The sequence below is a fragment of the Leptonotus elevatus genome, chromosome 12 (assembly GCF_054856555.1).
Source record: "Leptonotus elevatus isolate MCC_2025b chromosome 12, RoL_Lele_1.0, whole genome shotgun sequence".
In the NCBI taxonomy this organism is placed as follows: Eukaryota; Metazoa; Chordata; class Actinopteri; order Syngnathiformes; family Syngnathidae; genus Leptonotus; species Leptonotus elevatus.
In genome coordinates, this window is record NC_141250.1 from 8461361 (window position 1) to 8478627 (window position 17267).

The 17267-nt window shown below is 38.7% G+C and overlaps 1 protein-coding gene across 4 annotated transcripts in view; it reads right to left on the reverse strand.

Annotated features, from left to right (window-relative positions):
* LOC147164421 (phospholipid-transporting ATPase IH-like) overlaps positions 1 to 15073 on the reverse strand; it is a 44194-nt gene extending 29121 nt beyond the window's left edge. For all 4 annotated transcript variants that reach the window (XM_086091175.1, XM_086091174.1, XM_086091177.1 and 1 more), the window contains exon 1: positions 14627 to 15073. In XM_086091175.1, coding sequence (XP_085947301.1) covers positions 14627 to 14665 — 39 coding nt within the window. In that variant the 5' untranslated portion in view covers positions 14666 to 15073. The remainder of the gene's footprint in view (positions 1 to 14626) is intronic.
* Between the last annotated feature and the right edge of the window lie 2194 nt (positions 15074 to 17267).

Sequence of the window (17267 nt, forward strand, 5' to 3'; positions counted from 1 at the left end):
ACCCCTAGACTAGATCAAACACTGCAAGACCGCCTTACTGCTGCCATTGCACGACGTCCTTTGTCAATGTTGGAAGGAAGGTGCCGTACCACAAGACATGAGAGACGCCAAGATCATTACCATCTACAAACACAAAGGGGAGAGAAGCGACTGCAGCAACTACAGGGGCATTTCCCTCCTCGCCGAACGTGTCTACCCCGAGTCTCAGTGTGGCTTCCGCGCAGAACGATCGGCGGTAGACATGATATTCTCCATCCGCCAAGTCCAGGAGAAATGTAGAGAACAGAGCATGCTCCTATATGTCGCTTTCATCGACCTCAACAAAGCATTCGATCTGGTCAGCAGAGAGGGCCTCTTCAAGATCCTGCCAAAGATAGTATGCCTACCAAAGTTGCCTCATCAAATCGTTTCACACCAGTATGCAGGGGAAAGGGTCAAATGACGGCAATGGCTCAGAGTCATTCAACATATGCAGCGGAGTGAAACAGGGCTGCGTACTTGCGCCAACCCTCTTTGGGATTTTCTTTGCTATGCTCCTGAAGCATGCCTTCAGCACAGCAACAGAGGGAATCTACCAGCACACAAGATCTGACGGCAGGCTTTTCAACCTCGCCCGCCTGAAAGCCAGGACCAAAGTACGTAAGGCTCTAATCAGAGACATGCTGTTCGCAGACAACACTGCAATTGCAACCCACACACAGCAAGAGCTTCAGACCCTGATGGACCGCTTCTCCCAGGCATGCAAGGACTTCGGGCTTACCATCAATCTAAAGAAGACTAACATCTTGGCGCAAGGCACGGAAGCACCAACAACCATCACCATTGATGATTACCAGCTGGAAGTTGTGAATCAATTCGCGTACCTGGGGTCCACGATCAGCAACAACCTCTCCCTTGACAAAGAGATCGACAAGAGGATCGGAAAATCAGCCTCCACGCTCGCTCACCTCACCACACGAGCGTGGTAGAATCCTAAACTCTCTGTCAAGACGAAGATGGCAGTGTACAACGCCTGCGTCATCAGCACACTGCTCTATGGGAGTGAGACGTGGACAACATACGCAGAGCAGGAAAAGAGACTGAACTCCTTCCACTTGCGCTGCATTTGCCACATCCTGGATATATCTTGGCAAGACAAAGTCCCAAAATCAAAGTTTTGTCCCCCGCCGGCATTCCCTCCATGTTCACTCTACAGCGCAGGCTCCGGTGGCTAGGCCACGTTCACCGCATGGAGGGTGGCAGAATCCCCAAAGATATCCTCTAAGGAAAACTAGCGACTGGTAGAAGAAATGTTGGCCGCCCATGACTGCGCTTTAGAGACGTCTGCAAAAGAGACATGAAGGCCCTGGAGATCTCTGGAGGGACTGCCATTCACGCATTGGCCTGTTCAGCCATAGACGGTGCTGTTCCTGTAGAGCCGACGTTCAGGATTCTCTTTCGTGGTCATCATAGACCAACGGAGGCCGAGAAGGGGCAGATATACATTTTACTTCTTTCTGCCCCTTTTCATTTATTTTCTTTTAACAAATGAAATAAATTAATTGAGTTAAGAAAATTTAAAATAGACACTAAAAAGTGTGTACTTGCTATGTAAACACCAACAGCAAGCTTTGAAACGAACAGAGGACAGAGCTGCGAGGTGCACATCTTTAAATTACAGCACAGAGCGATCAACAGGCGCCGCATGGGCGAAGGGGACAAAAATAGACAAGCTGCCAACAGTGTCAGCTGGCTTGAGACCCCATCAAAACATTGAGAGGGGTGGGTGGAACATGACCCAGAAACACAGAAGAGAGTGTGTGAGTGAGATGAGAGAAAACAAGACTGTGATGAACTAATGAGATCTCATACAAGAGCTGGATCAAACAACTACCTTTGCGAACGTAATGTTCACTTTGATTGACACTTTGATTGAGAGGTTGAGTATTGTGGTTTGTGTAGAACTGCACTGCATCAATTCCAGAGCTTCTTGTTGTATTTAAACTCCATGAAGGTCCAAACATATACACATATGATGAATATTTTATTTTGAGTGGGGCCTTTATTTTCCCATTTATATTCACCCTTCATAAATTGGACACACTTTTATATAAAACCTCAATTTGAACAATTTCAAAGACCATCAATCATTCAGTCTTGTTTGATTTAGCTGAGGAATATTTTGGTGGGGTTAATTTGACAATGACACAAGATGTTAATTGTACTGCTGGTTCAAGGCACAAATCTCAGTTGTGGCCTCCACATTTTAGGCTGTCTCTTACATCCGCCCAAGGGACGGCCAATGAAAATTTGCTTAATTTAGCAAACTTGGGCACATTTAAATCTTAAAATGTTGATTAATGTGCATTGTCCCTTTCAAATTAATAAATTCAAATTCAAACTTATATTCAATTGAATATAAAAGATAAACACAATGGGGGACGGGTCTGGGCTGCTGGCAGGCAAGAGTGGTACTCACAATCTTTTACTACAAAGCCACACTGGCATTCTCTTGCCTAAGCAGGGACGTCCCTAAAAAGATGTTGCATGGATGGCAGCATATGTTGCTCAAAATCCTGTATGTACCTTACCACATTAATGGTGCCTTCACAGATGTGTAAGTTACCCATGCCACGGACCACGGACAATAATACCCCCCCAACCATTACAGATGCTGGCTTTTGAACTTCATGCTGCTAATAATGGGTATGGTCCTTTTCCTCTTTGGACTGGAGGACTACTAGCAGTGTATTCAATAAAATATAGAAATTTAAAGTTTTTTTTTAAATGACATCTGACAGAACATTCCAACATCATTGGAATTAGGGTTTGTACAGTATATGAGCCCTATGAATGTCAACCACAGCAGGGTGTACCCTTGCTCAAGAAGACAACACAGCAACAGCTAGTCTCCAACTCCTGGTAACCCTCAACAGAAGGGGTGAAGGAAATAGATAGCGAGATCAGGGGCCTTCCGGAACAGATGACGTTCAACCTTAACAGATGACTGCATCACAAAGAAGCCATTTAAACGTCATCTTCTTAAATCCGCATTGTTCCATCCTTCTTTTACATCATATTGACATGCCTAAAGCGCTTTGTGGTCATGGGGTATGTGGAAGAAGAGATCAGATTATAGTTTGCATTTATCTAATCATTAATCCTCACTGATCCCAATCAACCTCCGGTTCACTGTTCCGTTCCTGTCTCTGCCTTCACTCCGTCATAGAAAGCACTTGACATGGAACGCTTTGTCTTTATTAGCTGCAACGCAATGGAGACGGGCTGGTTTTACTGCAGCAAAACTGCTATTGCCTTAACTGTAAAAAGGTTCTTGGCCACATCTTTATCGTCACACTTTGAGTCGGACGGTCTCAGGTAGCGCCAATAAGAGCAACCTCCGACCCCAAGCAGCTTCCACGGTGCAGCTCCCTGCAGAGGTGTAATAAAAAGTAACAGACCATTAAGCGGTCTGATTAAATGGTCGTGTCTTGTCCCTCCTCCATGTCGCCGCCACGCTGTGCCGCAGAGACGAGCGCCATGTTGAGATGGCATCCCTCATTAAGCCATCTCCTTTTTTTTAATGAACTTCTCATGTTTAAATGGCCAAAGGTTGGAGCAGCATCGTTCTGTGTTAACATACACTCTTAGGTACACCTGCACAGTCTATCCTTCCCCCCATTATAGCCCTTAACCTCATTATGGTCGCGGGTAGGATGGAGCCTATCGCATCTTACTTGGGGTGAGAGTCTGTGTGCAATGCATTCTGGACTGGCTCTACAGCAGAACAACAATCCAAAACACACCAGCAAGTCAAGGAACAGAGGCATGAGGTATGAAAGAGTATTTGCCAGTTGTAGAAAACGCTTGGTTTCAGTTGTTTATGCTGAGGCTGGCCCAGGGCAAGTACTTTTTTACACAGGGTGATGAACCTTTGAATAGTTTTTGTTTCCTTAATAAATAAAATCACAACTTAAAAACTGGGATTATCAATGTCTGATATTTACATGTGTTTGATGATTACAAACATTATAGTGGTGGTAGAAAATAACTTGACACAAGGGAAACTACATTTTCACAGCACCGTAATACGAATCTTTAAATGTTTAATTGCCACTATGTCAAAGTACCAGAATAAAATAAATCAAAATTCCTGAGACAAGCAGGTAATGTGAGCCGAATTTAAATTGCGCCTTCACCTAGAAACCTAGAAATGAGCTAGTAGAGGAGCTAAAATTAGGGTGAAATATATCACAAGATATGACATGTGATAATCTAATGTAGATGCTGTGGAGTTAAAAAGGGAAGACCGTGATCACATGTGCACCATTAAATGCCATAGCAACAACGGTTTGGTGCAGCACACAATTGTTACGTTTCATTTACAGTGACAAGTCCGCAGTGAAATGTCCCTTAAGTCAAAATGATTTTGATTTTAATCAGTTAAGAGTTGAAATCATCACGTGTGTATCAGCAAAATCCTGTTTTAGATTTTCTTTTAGCCAGTGATAGCAAAGAGAAAGAAATGTGACACTAAACTAACCAAAGAACAGGAAATTGAACTTACTGCGACATAAGAAATGGTCTGAGCCATTCTATGAATAAAATATCGCAAGGCTTTATGGATCTGTCAGGTGGCTTTAAAGGTAGAACTGTTAAAGCCCATTTTAGTTTGATTGTACAGTACTGGGAAGATTTGTTTTGGAATTAGAACCATTTTTATTGTCATTCAGATTCATGGAAAAGATTGTGGTTGACTTCAAGATACGATTTTGTTGTCTGTCACTACTAGCGTGATGTGGAGCGGCGGGGAAGTAGAAAATAAGCGATCGGCAGAACAAAAGTGAACCCTGCAGGATTGCTTTTTGGCTTAAAAAAAAGCATCCTCATCGGCTCATCAAAGCATAACGGCGGCGATTGAGTTGCTGCACGTCAAGGAATGACGCTTCATTCGTCGAGCAAACGCAACGAGTAACAGTCGAGCGATGATTAACGGCTGGATGACCGGATGCTGAGGAAGAGCTGCAGTTAGACCAGTCAATTGTTTATTTATATGTGCAATGAACTGTTATTTTGTTTTGAAAAGCACTTTTTGGAACATTGTTTTATTGCACGGAAACATTATTTAGACGTTTGAGCTGTCACAAAAGAAACAGTAGTGTTAAAGCCCAAGTTGTGCATGAATTTGAAAAAAAAATTTCTCTCAGGAATTGGAATTTCGACAAAACTTGGCTATATATTGGCTGATAAAAAAAGAACTGAAAAAGATAGAAATACACTTCTTTTTTCTGATGAAAGAAGGAAGTCTAATCTTTCCCTAATCCATGTTTATATAGCAATAGAACACAATATTCTGTGGGCCTTGCAAGATCTGTCAATATCCAGTAAAACGACTGGTACTGAAGGGGGTTGCTCCAATAAAAATGGCTGGTATTCAACGAGTTGATAATCAAAAATGGGCTCAACATTTGATGCTCATCGCGCTTTTGTTTATTTATTTTAAGAATCATTAAAGCATTGGGAAAATAAGTGAGTCATCTAAGGATAAAGATTTCACTAGACCCAGCACTGTTAATTTATAATAACAACAAATATTTATATTCTATTATTGTTTACTATTATGTGCAATTTAAGACATCTCTAATTGAGGATATACATCTATCATGGAAATCTTTCTACAATGGTCACACCAGATGATGGTTGGTCTGTAAATATTACTGAGCAACATTTCTTGGCGTACGATCCTATACATTAACAGTATTGAAATTGGAGAACATTTGAGACAGTACTAAGTAGAAACAGCATGATTTATGTTTTAAATTTGTTAAACATAAACAAGGGGACTTCAGACATTTTACAACTTGCTTTAAATACATGTATAAATTATATGCTTAATGATGTTTACAGGAGGAAACTTATATGTATATATTTTTTAATTAAAGAATTATAACCGTAATTCAACAAGAGATGCCTCTGCCAAATCTAATATTAGGGTCTAAGGAACTGAGTGATAGAAGAAATAGGTGTACAAAGCAGCATACCGTCCACTTGGTAAAAAATATTGACCACCAAACAATTTGGGGGGGGGGGGGGGGTTGACTGTCTTTTGGAGGATACAAACTACTTTTTTTTTAAATGTATTTCAAAATAAATATCCCCAATTGGTTATTTATTTTTGGTTGCACTACATGATAAAAATGGGCATCATCAGACAAACCCATCCGTCAGTGGTGACGAAGTCAATACATTTGCAACACTAAGTGGCCGCTCGCTTTGTCACGTGCCCAAGCTCCAACCCTGGTTGACATAACAAAATTTGACATTTGTGTGCGACAGACCTGAGTAATTTTAGCCACAGTAAGTGTGTCAGAAAAATGTGTGTGAGGAAAAATGCACATTTTAACTCATACACTGCCATTGACGGTTGTAGACGTCAAAAATTCATTTTAACAATTTTTATTAGTTTAACATTCCCCCCCTCCCCCACTTTTGTTAACAAGAGTTTGAAAACCTATATATTTTTTTATTGTATTAGAACAGATATAAAAATTGACTAGTGAAGTCTGAAGTCATGCGATTAATTACGATTACAATTTTTTATTGCCCGATGCCCCTAATTTGTAATAATCTTTTCTTAAAAAAAAAGATTATTAATTATTTTTATTTTTTTTACACATTTTAATCGCCTGATGCCCCTCATTTTTAATAATCTATTCTTAAAAAAAAATACAAAAATATTTATTTATTATTATTTTTTTTTTAAGAGAAGATTATTAAAAATTAGGGGCATCAGGCAATTAAAATTTGTAATCGTAATTAATCGCATGACTGCACTAGTTAACTCACGATTAATCAAAAATCTGTTCTAAATGTACAAAAACAATTTTTTTCTAGGATTTCATACTCTTGTTAACAAAAATGGAAGGAAATGTTAAATAGAAATCGTTTTAATGAATTGTTTACGTCTATAGCCGTCAATGGCAGCGAATGAGTAAGAGACAAGAAAGTGTTCTTTTTTGGTTCAACTAAATTTAAATATGTCTATATAAAAGTCTAATTAGAGCACTGTATGCTGAAATGTCTCTACAGCCATAACCTTTTTCTCAACTGTCTCATGATGCAAACATCCTGCGGCATCACAGGATAAAAAAAAAAAAAAGACAACATAGTCGGATTACTTTTTTTTTTAAATGACAAAATGTGTATGCTGTTGCTTCGTCCCCCGCTCGACTCCAACTGTGATGTAACTCTTTAATTTGGCAGCGCTGCTACACTTCCCCCTACCCCTTAAACCACCACCATAATCTGCGCCGTCCATGACCCTCTTCCCCCTTTCATCCCAATTGGACACAGGCGACGCGCTAACAACCTGGTGGGAAGCTGTGAGAAGTCATTTCTACATGCCAGGAGAGCGACAAATAGTACATCCGTCCATGAGATGAGGGTGAGAGCGTATAACAGGAATAGAACTGCCTAAAAACAGCAATGTGTCACTTTTGTCTTTCAAGTGCAGGCGAGAGGAGTGGAGGAGCTGTGACGGTGTGAACCTTTCGAAGGCTCTTCAGCTGTCTGGCACCCACTGGATCAAAGGAGGACATGTTTTATGACCCGGGGTGGCAGTTGTTAACACGTTTGCAAAAGATGATTAGCCGCCAAAACATTTATCAACCTGTTGTGTCAATATTTCAGACTTTACTCTTCTCTCTTGTACGACGGCGTATAAGGGCCATGTAAAAAAAATAAAATAATAATAATCTGAGAAAAAATGTGCACATTTGCAAGAAAAAAACTCAGAAATTTACGACAAATACACGTACAGTGCTCGGATGTTTGTGCCAAAACTTTTCAGTCGGGTTTTCAAATAAGGAGATCGGAATTGCTTTAGCAGAGATGAGGGCTGTGCAATTAATCGAAATTCAATTACGATTTTGGTTAATACCCTCCACGATTACAAAATTGGCATATTCGTACAAAAACGATAATTATTACTAGGGCTGAAACGAGTCCTCGTCATTTCTGCCTCGGAAACCCGCTGAGATTGTCGTAGTCAAGCTAACGGCAGTATTCATGACAGTTCACGGGGCTCACGCTGCGAGAAAACCAATTTTAAAAGAAACCTTACCTTACCAAGTAGTATTTGTAGATAAATGCATTGTAGCGCTTTTATTTTGAAGTTGTTTCCGGAAGCGTGTCGTCCCGTTGTAAGGGCAGACGACATGCTCACAAACTATTCAGTTTGTGAACAATATAATGTACAATATAAATGCCCCAAACTGTTGCGAGTCGCGACAGATGTCAGTAACACAACTTTTCGTCCTAAAGTCACTTTCAAGCTCCAGTTTAGAGCGCTAAGACATAATTATGCTGACATTGTATTGTAGGGCAACTGCTAGCTAACAGCGAGCTACCAGCACCAAGCAGCAACATAGCCGCGCTAGCTAGCAGCGGTCAAGTGCTCCAGCCGTCTGATTACTTTTCAAAGGCGTAAATCTAACTAGATAAAATAAAATAAAACTAGCTTGAACCCCACAAGCCATACTGCACACGGTGCAACCCAACTTCACATTTTTGCTAACATAAATAATATATATTATTATAAATTCAGTTTGTTCCAAAAGGAACTTACGGAATTATAGTGCTTCAAATAATTGTATCTGTCTTCATATTTTTAAATCTTTAAACATTTACTTGTTTTGAACAAAAAAAATGAATAATCGTGATTTCAATTATTACCAAAATCGTGATTATTATTTTTTTCCATAATCGAGCAGAGATTAACCTAAGCATTCATACTTTGAAGCGTTAGGTACTGCCAACGACAAAGACGCCTCGCTTTGCGAAAGTCCACACAATGAGGATCAAGCATTTAAGTTAATTTGTTAAAATGTATATTTACTTGTACGTTTATATTTCCAGAATTATTATTGACACATTCATATTTTTTAATTTTTTTTGCACAAGTAGCTAAATTGATGTGTCGAATCTGCTGCTCGCCGTCATTCACTTGCATTTACCTAAAGTATGCTAGCTTCTGATTGGTTAGTGTTAGTCAGCTGATAGGGGATCAGGAAGTGTTGTCGCTCTAGCTGCGGTGAATGACGAGTAAAGTTTAAGAAGAAATCCGTCTCCATTCTGCCTTTTCATTTTATAAAGAGTGTTCCATTAACCACCGTTGAATCCTCAGGTAGGCTCCTGATGGACAAAAATCCAGCACCTCGTCCAAATTATAACTATGCTATGTGTATAAATTTCTGAGTTACTTGCTACTTGTTACTTGCTGAGCTACCTTATAAAGTTGCAATTTTTTTCTCGGTATATTAGCCCCCCAACAAACAAACAAACAAATAAATAAATATATACGTGGCACTAATACACCGTCGTAATTCCAAGAATTTTGTCTTCTGGATTATTAAAAGCTGTTGTTCTTATGTTCTGTTACATCCAGATGTTATTGTGTGTTGTCATTTTCCACAAGTGGCAGAATGCTGGATGGGTGTTTTACAACACGTTTAAAATATGCTACCAAATACTTAATTGTGGCAATTAAGCACAAACTATGAATGTTAAGTTTATGTTAAAACTGATTTAGAATCGGTATACATCATTGTTGTCTGAACATTTTGCACAGGAATGATTGTGGAATAAATGAAACTTTTAAATAATTGGGTTTATTAGATTAAAATCGATTAAAATTGTAATCGTCCTAAATTTTCGGCCATATCATTTCTATGCTGGGCCAACAAAATTTGTCTTCATGTGAAACTGCCCCATGTGTTATCGATGCTGAACATCAATGACATCATAGATTCATCGGCTGCAACTCGACTTTCAACGTACTATATGACTCGAGTACAAAAAAATCAGTCGTTCAACCCCTAGTTATGAGCAGATCGTGCTGCGGCGTGAACAAGCTAGCTACATTTGAACTGGATTAACTAAAAAGACTAAAAAGAATGATGGGATTGTAAAAATATCAAACAATCCAACTGATACTTTATTCAAATGCAGGCCATGTTGTTGTTTTTGTTTTTTTGTTTTTTTACATATTCTGCATGCAGAATATTCATAAGACATCAAGAAGAGTGGAGCCATGTCAATCAAGTAGTGCACTGTAACGTCGGTTCTTCCGTGCACTCGTTAAAAAAAACGTCTACTGGAAATAATGCTGCGTTAATGGTTACATACATCTATCATCCCTCTCCCTCCCTCCTCACCGTCAATACCTGCATAATTGAATTCGTGATTCATTGGCCGTCAACAGGATGCAAACGGCCAGGCGGGAGACGGATGAGGTGAGGGGGTGCGTTCAATGACCCTCTCTCTGCAGTGCCGCGCTTGTGCTTGTGACACTATTATGAGCTCTGCTGCCGGAACGCTCGCAATACCAATCGTACTGAAGTCAAAATAATAAATAAATATCATAGCGAGACTGTTATCCTCACAGCACCTGAGACACGTTTAAGGTCAGGGTCATAGGTCGTGGGTCATGCGTTGAGTCGCAGTCCAGCTGCACCCTTATTGGACACTAACGAGTAAGCTATATGATGCCTTTCTGTTGACTTCAATTGTTGTTGATTTCTCAGAGGAAATAATAGGAAATAAATGATTAATCCATTCCAGAGTCAAACTGTGGCCATCATGAAAATATTATTACTCGACAGGCAATGTCGTCGCAGGTGCATGATTGAGCATGACTCTTTCTTAAAAAAAAAAAAAATATATATATATATATATATATATATATATATATATATATATATACATCAGTGTAAAAATTAATTATTACAAAATAAAAACACAAACCCCAGACAAAACAATTGAACTTTTTTTTCCCTTAATCAACAAAGGCATGCTTTTCAATTTATTGCAAATTTTTTAAATGCCTCAAGTGACACAAATAAGATTTTTTTGCTCTCAAGTAGCACAATTTGGTCGGATACACGCCATGGCACTCTAAGAAAAAAATCGCACAAATTGGATATCATGGAAATACAGTAGACAGGTTGGAGACGTATTTTCACCTGCGCCTGCCCAAACAACACCAATAAGTAAAAACGTCAGTGTTGAAACCATAATCAAAATCTTTTGACAGTCTATCAGTGATAGGAGGTTTTTACATTGCACTATTCACTATTACAGACAGCAGGGCTGGGAAATTAATTGAATTTTAATCCCGATTTTGAATTTGGCTTTTCATGAATTTAAAAACATTATAAGAAAAACAACTAATGTGCTGAGTGGTGCGGTTAATGTGCAAGTTCCCAACGTTGTTAATAGGAGTGTGACAATTAGGAGTGTGCCAAATAAATCGATTCTCATAAGAATCGCGATTCTCATTTAGTACGATTCAGAATCGATTTTAAATGTCCCAAAATCGATTTTATTTAAATTAGTTTATACTGTCTTGCCTTTGTCTGTGTGTGCCTTTATTGGGAGCGCTGTTCATGTTGTACCCAGTTTGGCTACTGAGGGGCAGTGTGGTTCTACGCGGTCTGATACACTGTTAAGTTGTAGCCACATTAAAGAGTAGAAGGAAAAAGTCACGATTAAATTATTCCAATTAAAGATTTTTTTTTCAGCGTGGAGCCGTTCTTTTGAGTGATAAAAGTGCCACGAGTAGCGCGCTAATTAGCATTAGCGTGTCAGACTGGAGTAGATCATTACAATTGCTTGCACATCTATAGATTGAAGCAAAAATCATTGTTAATCAAATCATTTTGAATCAAAAATCGTTCTTAATCGAAAATCGATTCTAAATCGAATCGCAGGCCCAAAAATCTGAATCGAATCGTGAGACATACAAAGTTTCCCACCCCTAGTGACAATATATCGATATTGCGATAAATCGTGATACTTTGTCTCCCGATAGATTATCGATATGCCTACGCAAGTATCGCGATATTTGTAGTTAATATACAGCCACTATAATGGCTCCATTGATCATTACTTATTAAGCAATTACTTGGCAGGCCGCTAGGGGGAGCACCTCACAAGAGTGGCAAGGAAATGTATGGAAGTCTTCAGGCGAAGAAGACTCATGAGCTTACTTTTACTTGCGTAAGACATTTATTATCTGTCCAGCAACTGACTCAGTTTTCCATACGTAACATTTTAAAACATATTTTATGGTTCGACTTTTTGAAGCACACAATTTCTGAGGAATATTAATATTGTTTTAATTGGATTGAATATTTAAGTAATTTTATTTATTTACTTTTGCAATGTTACACAAACAAATCGTCACAGTTTATAAAATGAAACAATTCACTATGTAAGTGACTGACATGTTGCATGACAATAGTGTTTAAGAAAGACACAAATTTGTTCACAGAAAGAAACATCACTTTATGTCTTGAGTAGTTTTATCGTAGATTATCGTGGATTTATTACCTGACCAATAAATCGATAATCGCGGTCTTGTCATTTTGTGAGATAATCGTTATCGTGAGCCTTGTATCGCATATCGTATGGTATGGTGAGGTACCCAGAGGTTCCCACCTCTAGTTGTGAAAGTACCCTGAATGCACCATGCTAATTCTGCACCAAGCGTATGTTGCATATTTGATGATGCCCTCTCTGAGCATAGTTTACGCTCTTTAATGACATTCCAATTGGAGTTTACTGTTAAACTTATACGCGCAACAAAATGAATTACACACATTGAATATTTCAATACAAGACAGGCTTCATTTTGAAAACATTGCCAGCGCTAATGCTAAAGCATTATGGCAATGTTTTATGGAACATTTTAACATTGTTGACAGTCATCCAGTAAAAATTTTGTTTTTTTAAAAGACCACCGCTAAACACTTATTATTGAAATGATGTGTAGCTTCTCATTTAAAAGTGTAAAAACGAGTTACACACTGCAAAATGTGAAAACAACAGAAGAGTCATTAGCTTGTGCAGGTGTTCCTAATGTTATGGCCCCTGAGTGGAGTTAATGTTGTATGCATGTTGTGGGCTTCCCCTTAGCAACTTAAAAGTGGGCCAGCCAAGTTGATTTCTATTCCGCACATTCAGCGCGCGGTGTCCCATGTGGGGCTTTACTGGCATGTTCCCCTTTCAGCCCAAGTCAATGGGTCCGCACACCGAGACTAACATTTGCGGTTTGTTTTTAGCAGCATGCAGCTAATTACGCTAAATGACACACGCATCGCACACACTATGATGCTTTTACAGCAAGGGTGGGGGCGGCTTTTTCCTATTAGGGGACAATTCAGGGCTGCGATGCTTGAAATCTTGTTACAGTACTTTAGTTGCTATCGACATGATTTGTTAGAACTTCAACAGGGTTTCGGGGTGAATTTAAGTGGTACATTTTGACAAGGAAAAAAGGGGTGGGACTAGATATGTAGTTTTACGTCTTCCTGCACCCTTTTTGAGTAGAATCTTGTTATGGAATTGAATATTGGTATAACATAAATGCTGTTATAGCAACAACAACAAAAGATGCAGATATATATATATTTTTTTATTATTATTATTATATATTTTTTTCCTTTGGAATAAAGTCTCACACATAGTCTCACTGTCACCTGAACAAAAACATGATATTCCGCTTTAATAAATTGGAGCATTATGGAATTAGAGGACAAGCCAATTATTCGATGAGAACACCTTTATTTTTCCCACAGTGGAGAAATTCACTGCGATGCACATCATCACACATCATATATAAATATGTATTTGACTTATGTAACTGGAATCAATGTGTAGAAAAAAGTAGCACTCGATCCAATATAGGTTCTGCAAGGGCCAACGTTGGGTCCAAAACTATACCTTACCTATATACTAGGGGTAGGAATCTTTGAATGTCTCACGATTTGATTCGATTCAGATTTTTGGGTCAGCGATTCGATTCAGAATCAATTTTCGGTTAAGAATGATTTTTGATTCAAAATGATTTGATTGACAATGATTTTTGCTTCAATTTATAGATGTGCAAAGAATCGTAATGATCTACTCCAGTCTGACTCGCTAATGCTAATTAGCGCGCTGCTCGCGGCACTTTAATCACTCAAAAGAACGGCTCTAATAATAAACTAAATAACTTGACCGTGACTTTTTCCTTCTACTCTCTAATGTGGCTACAACTTAACAGTGTATCAGACCGCGTGGAACCACACTGCCCCTAAGTGGCCAAATCGAGTACAACATGACCAGCGCTCCCAATAAAGGCACACACAAACAAAGGCAAGACAGTATAAAATAATTGAAATAAAAACGATTTTGGGACATTTAAAATCGATTCTGAATCCTATTAAATGAGAATTGCGATTCTTATGAAAATAATAATGACGCTTCCCAATGCACTTTAACATCGTTTCTTGACACCGAGATGAAACTAGCAACAGCATGAGTGCAAAAATAGTGACAATTTAGGAGTTAGAGGAGGTAAATGTGTGAATTTGGTCATGCTAAACCGCTAATATGGTTCCCATAAGCCAACAATACAACAGCGCTTATAAATGCGATGCAACAAATGCTTTTTATGGGCATTTTGTTTTCAATCAAATGCTCGAAAAGCTGCCCACAAACCGTAAGTTGCTCACCCTTGCTTTGGCGTACTGTTGCATGTTCGTGGGGGGTGCGATGTGATGTTACGTAGTGTGATCTACAGTCGTGTGCGGTGTGGGTCGCTTACGTATCTGCTGATGATGTTCCGGAGCCGGCTCAAATCCATCCTCCACCCCAAAGCGACTAAAGGAGGTCTCCGTGGACTCTCGCGGCGGACGCTACCTTCCTCGAATCGCCGCACTCGGGTCCATCATCATCATCATCATCATCGTGCACCACCGACCGTGTCCGAGATCTCCCTCAGTGGGCTGTTGTGATTTTCATGGCATCACCCTCCTCCCCACACTCCTGTTCTTCTACCGCTGTGATCTCCCACGCTGCTGGGCTGGCTACATGTCGGGGACAAATATGGCACCTCATGCAAAGCGCTGGACCGGACCGGACCCCTCGATGTGTCCACTCTCGCCTGTGCCTCGGTGCGCCGTGGAAGTAGTTTGGAGTGCGTGAACGCACAGGTTCTGCAGCCGTGGCCCTCTTGATGGAGTCCACACTCACCAGCATACACACAAGTGCTTCAGCCGTCAGACGACTACGACGCGCATGCGTACTGGGGCTCGCCTGTTGTATGCGTGCGCACACGTTTACACGAATGGATGAAGTCAAAACCTAAACATTTGCACACACACAAAAAAAATAAAAAACTCCATTCACATATATATATATATATATATATATATATATTGTGGGTTACATGATTTGCATAAAAACATAACAAAATAGTATATGAATCAATTTAATACATTAAACATAAAATACATACTAGTATTCCAATACATTCTCAAAGAAATAAAGTATAAATACAATATGCTTTAAATGCACATAAATGAACATTTGTAAAAAAAAATAATAATAATAACTGTACCTGTGCACTAGGTTCAATGTATAATTGAAATCTTCAATATTTTACATCATCTTGTGTCATTACTGTATTCTATATTGTTTACTTCTTTAACATTTATTTTCAAACCATGACAGTGAAAGTATTTTATTGATTGTAGAAATCTGGAAAATTATTTAGTGTGCTTTTTTTTTTTTTTTTTTTACACACAACCAATTGTTTAAATCACAACAAAGCTATATTTATTTCATTAAAGGAATCTCTACTGTATAACAAGAAATTTATTAGCAATACCTTTTCAGTTCTCTGCCACTGCAAACTACACCCATAATAAGAAACATTGTTACATAAATTACCTCTCTGCAGGTTCAGTCGAAAGGGGGCATTATTAGACCTACAGTATATTTGTACGAGCTTTTTTTTTTTTTTTTGCAATGAAGACATACATGCATACATACAGATGGAATATCCACCATAATGCATTTATCTCTCAGATGATGTAACACTGCTCGTTGTGCTGTGTGCATTGTTCTTTTGCCTCCCTCCCATGTTGTCACGCATGGTGGTCACGGCATCTTTAATTAGTGGACCATCACAAGAGGAGAGGTCATTAAATCACAACACACAGGCTCCTTTGTGAAATAAAAATAATAATAAAAAATGCTATTTTTACAGCTTCAAGCAAAAGCAAATCTACAGTATGTTGTGTTATTGAGTCATGTGCCATGTTGGACGTACAGAACCTTCTAAAATTAGCCCCGCCTCCATCTTGGGTGGGGTGAGGAGGGTCCTGAGTGAGTCAGGTGGCCGGGTGGGATGTCTGCCACAGTCACTTCATTTGCAGATGGAACATCTTTCAATTAGTGCAGACATGATCAATAATGCATAGTACAGTACTCAGTGACCCACCAATGTATAATGATGCTGTTGTTTACCTTCATGCAGGCCTTAGGGTACATTATAATGATGACTACTCTTCCCGCATGCACAGATGGGGCTATGAGAATTAAGTGCTTTATTTCATCTTTTATAATGATGGTTGCGATGCATATTTACCACTCACACGCAATGCTACTTTAAAATACTGTACATAATGGCTGCAGTGTTTAATGCTCTGTATTTGAGTACGGTGCAGTTATTTAAAAGGGTGTCTTTATTTGCACGAATGCATAATAATGTTAATATTAAAATGTGTACTTTAACGCTAATATATATCGACCTTAAAATACGAGTGACCCAATCTAATATTACTGCCTTTCACTGAGTCTCCTGTTTCGCATGTGTCTCGATGTTTGTAATATACTAGCCTTTGTGGCCATTGTTTAATTCATTACTTTCAATTTAATAGTCAATTCTGTATGTTTTTATAAAGTACCATATTATAGAGCATTATTTTTCTCATTAAAAACATTTTGCAAATTATTTATTTATTAACTCATTCACTGCCATTGACGGCTATTGACGTCAAAAATTTATTTGAACTATTTCTCGTAGTTTAACATTTTTTCCCACTTTTGTTAACAAGAGTATGAAAACCTAGAAAAAAATGATTGTACATTTAGAACAGATATAAAATGTATGATTAATCGTGGGTTAACTATTGAAGTAATGCGATTAATTACAATTAAAATTTGTAATCGCCTGACGCGATAAAAAAAAGAAAAAATTATTAAAAATGGCGATTATTTTTTGTAATTGTTTTTAATTGCATGACTTCACAAGTTAACTCACAATTAATCACACATTTTATATAATTTCTAAATGTACAATTAAAAAAATGTTAAACTAATAGAAATGGTTCAAATGAATATTTGACGTCTATAACCGTCAATGGCAGTAAATTAGTTAATAATATTTTTTTTAACCAAAT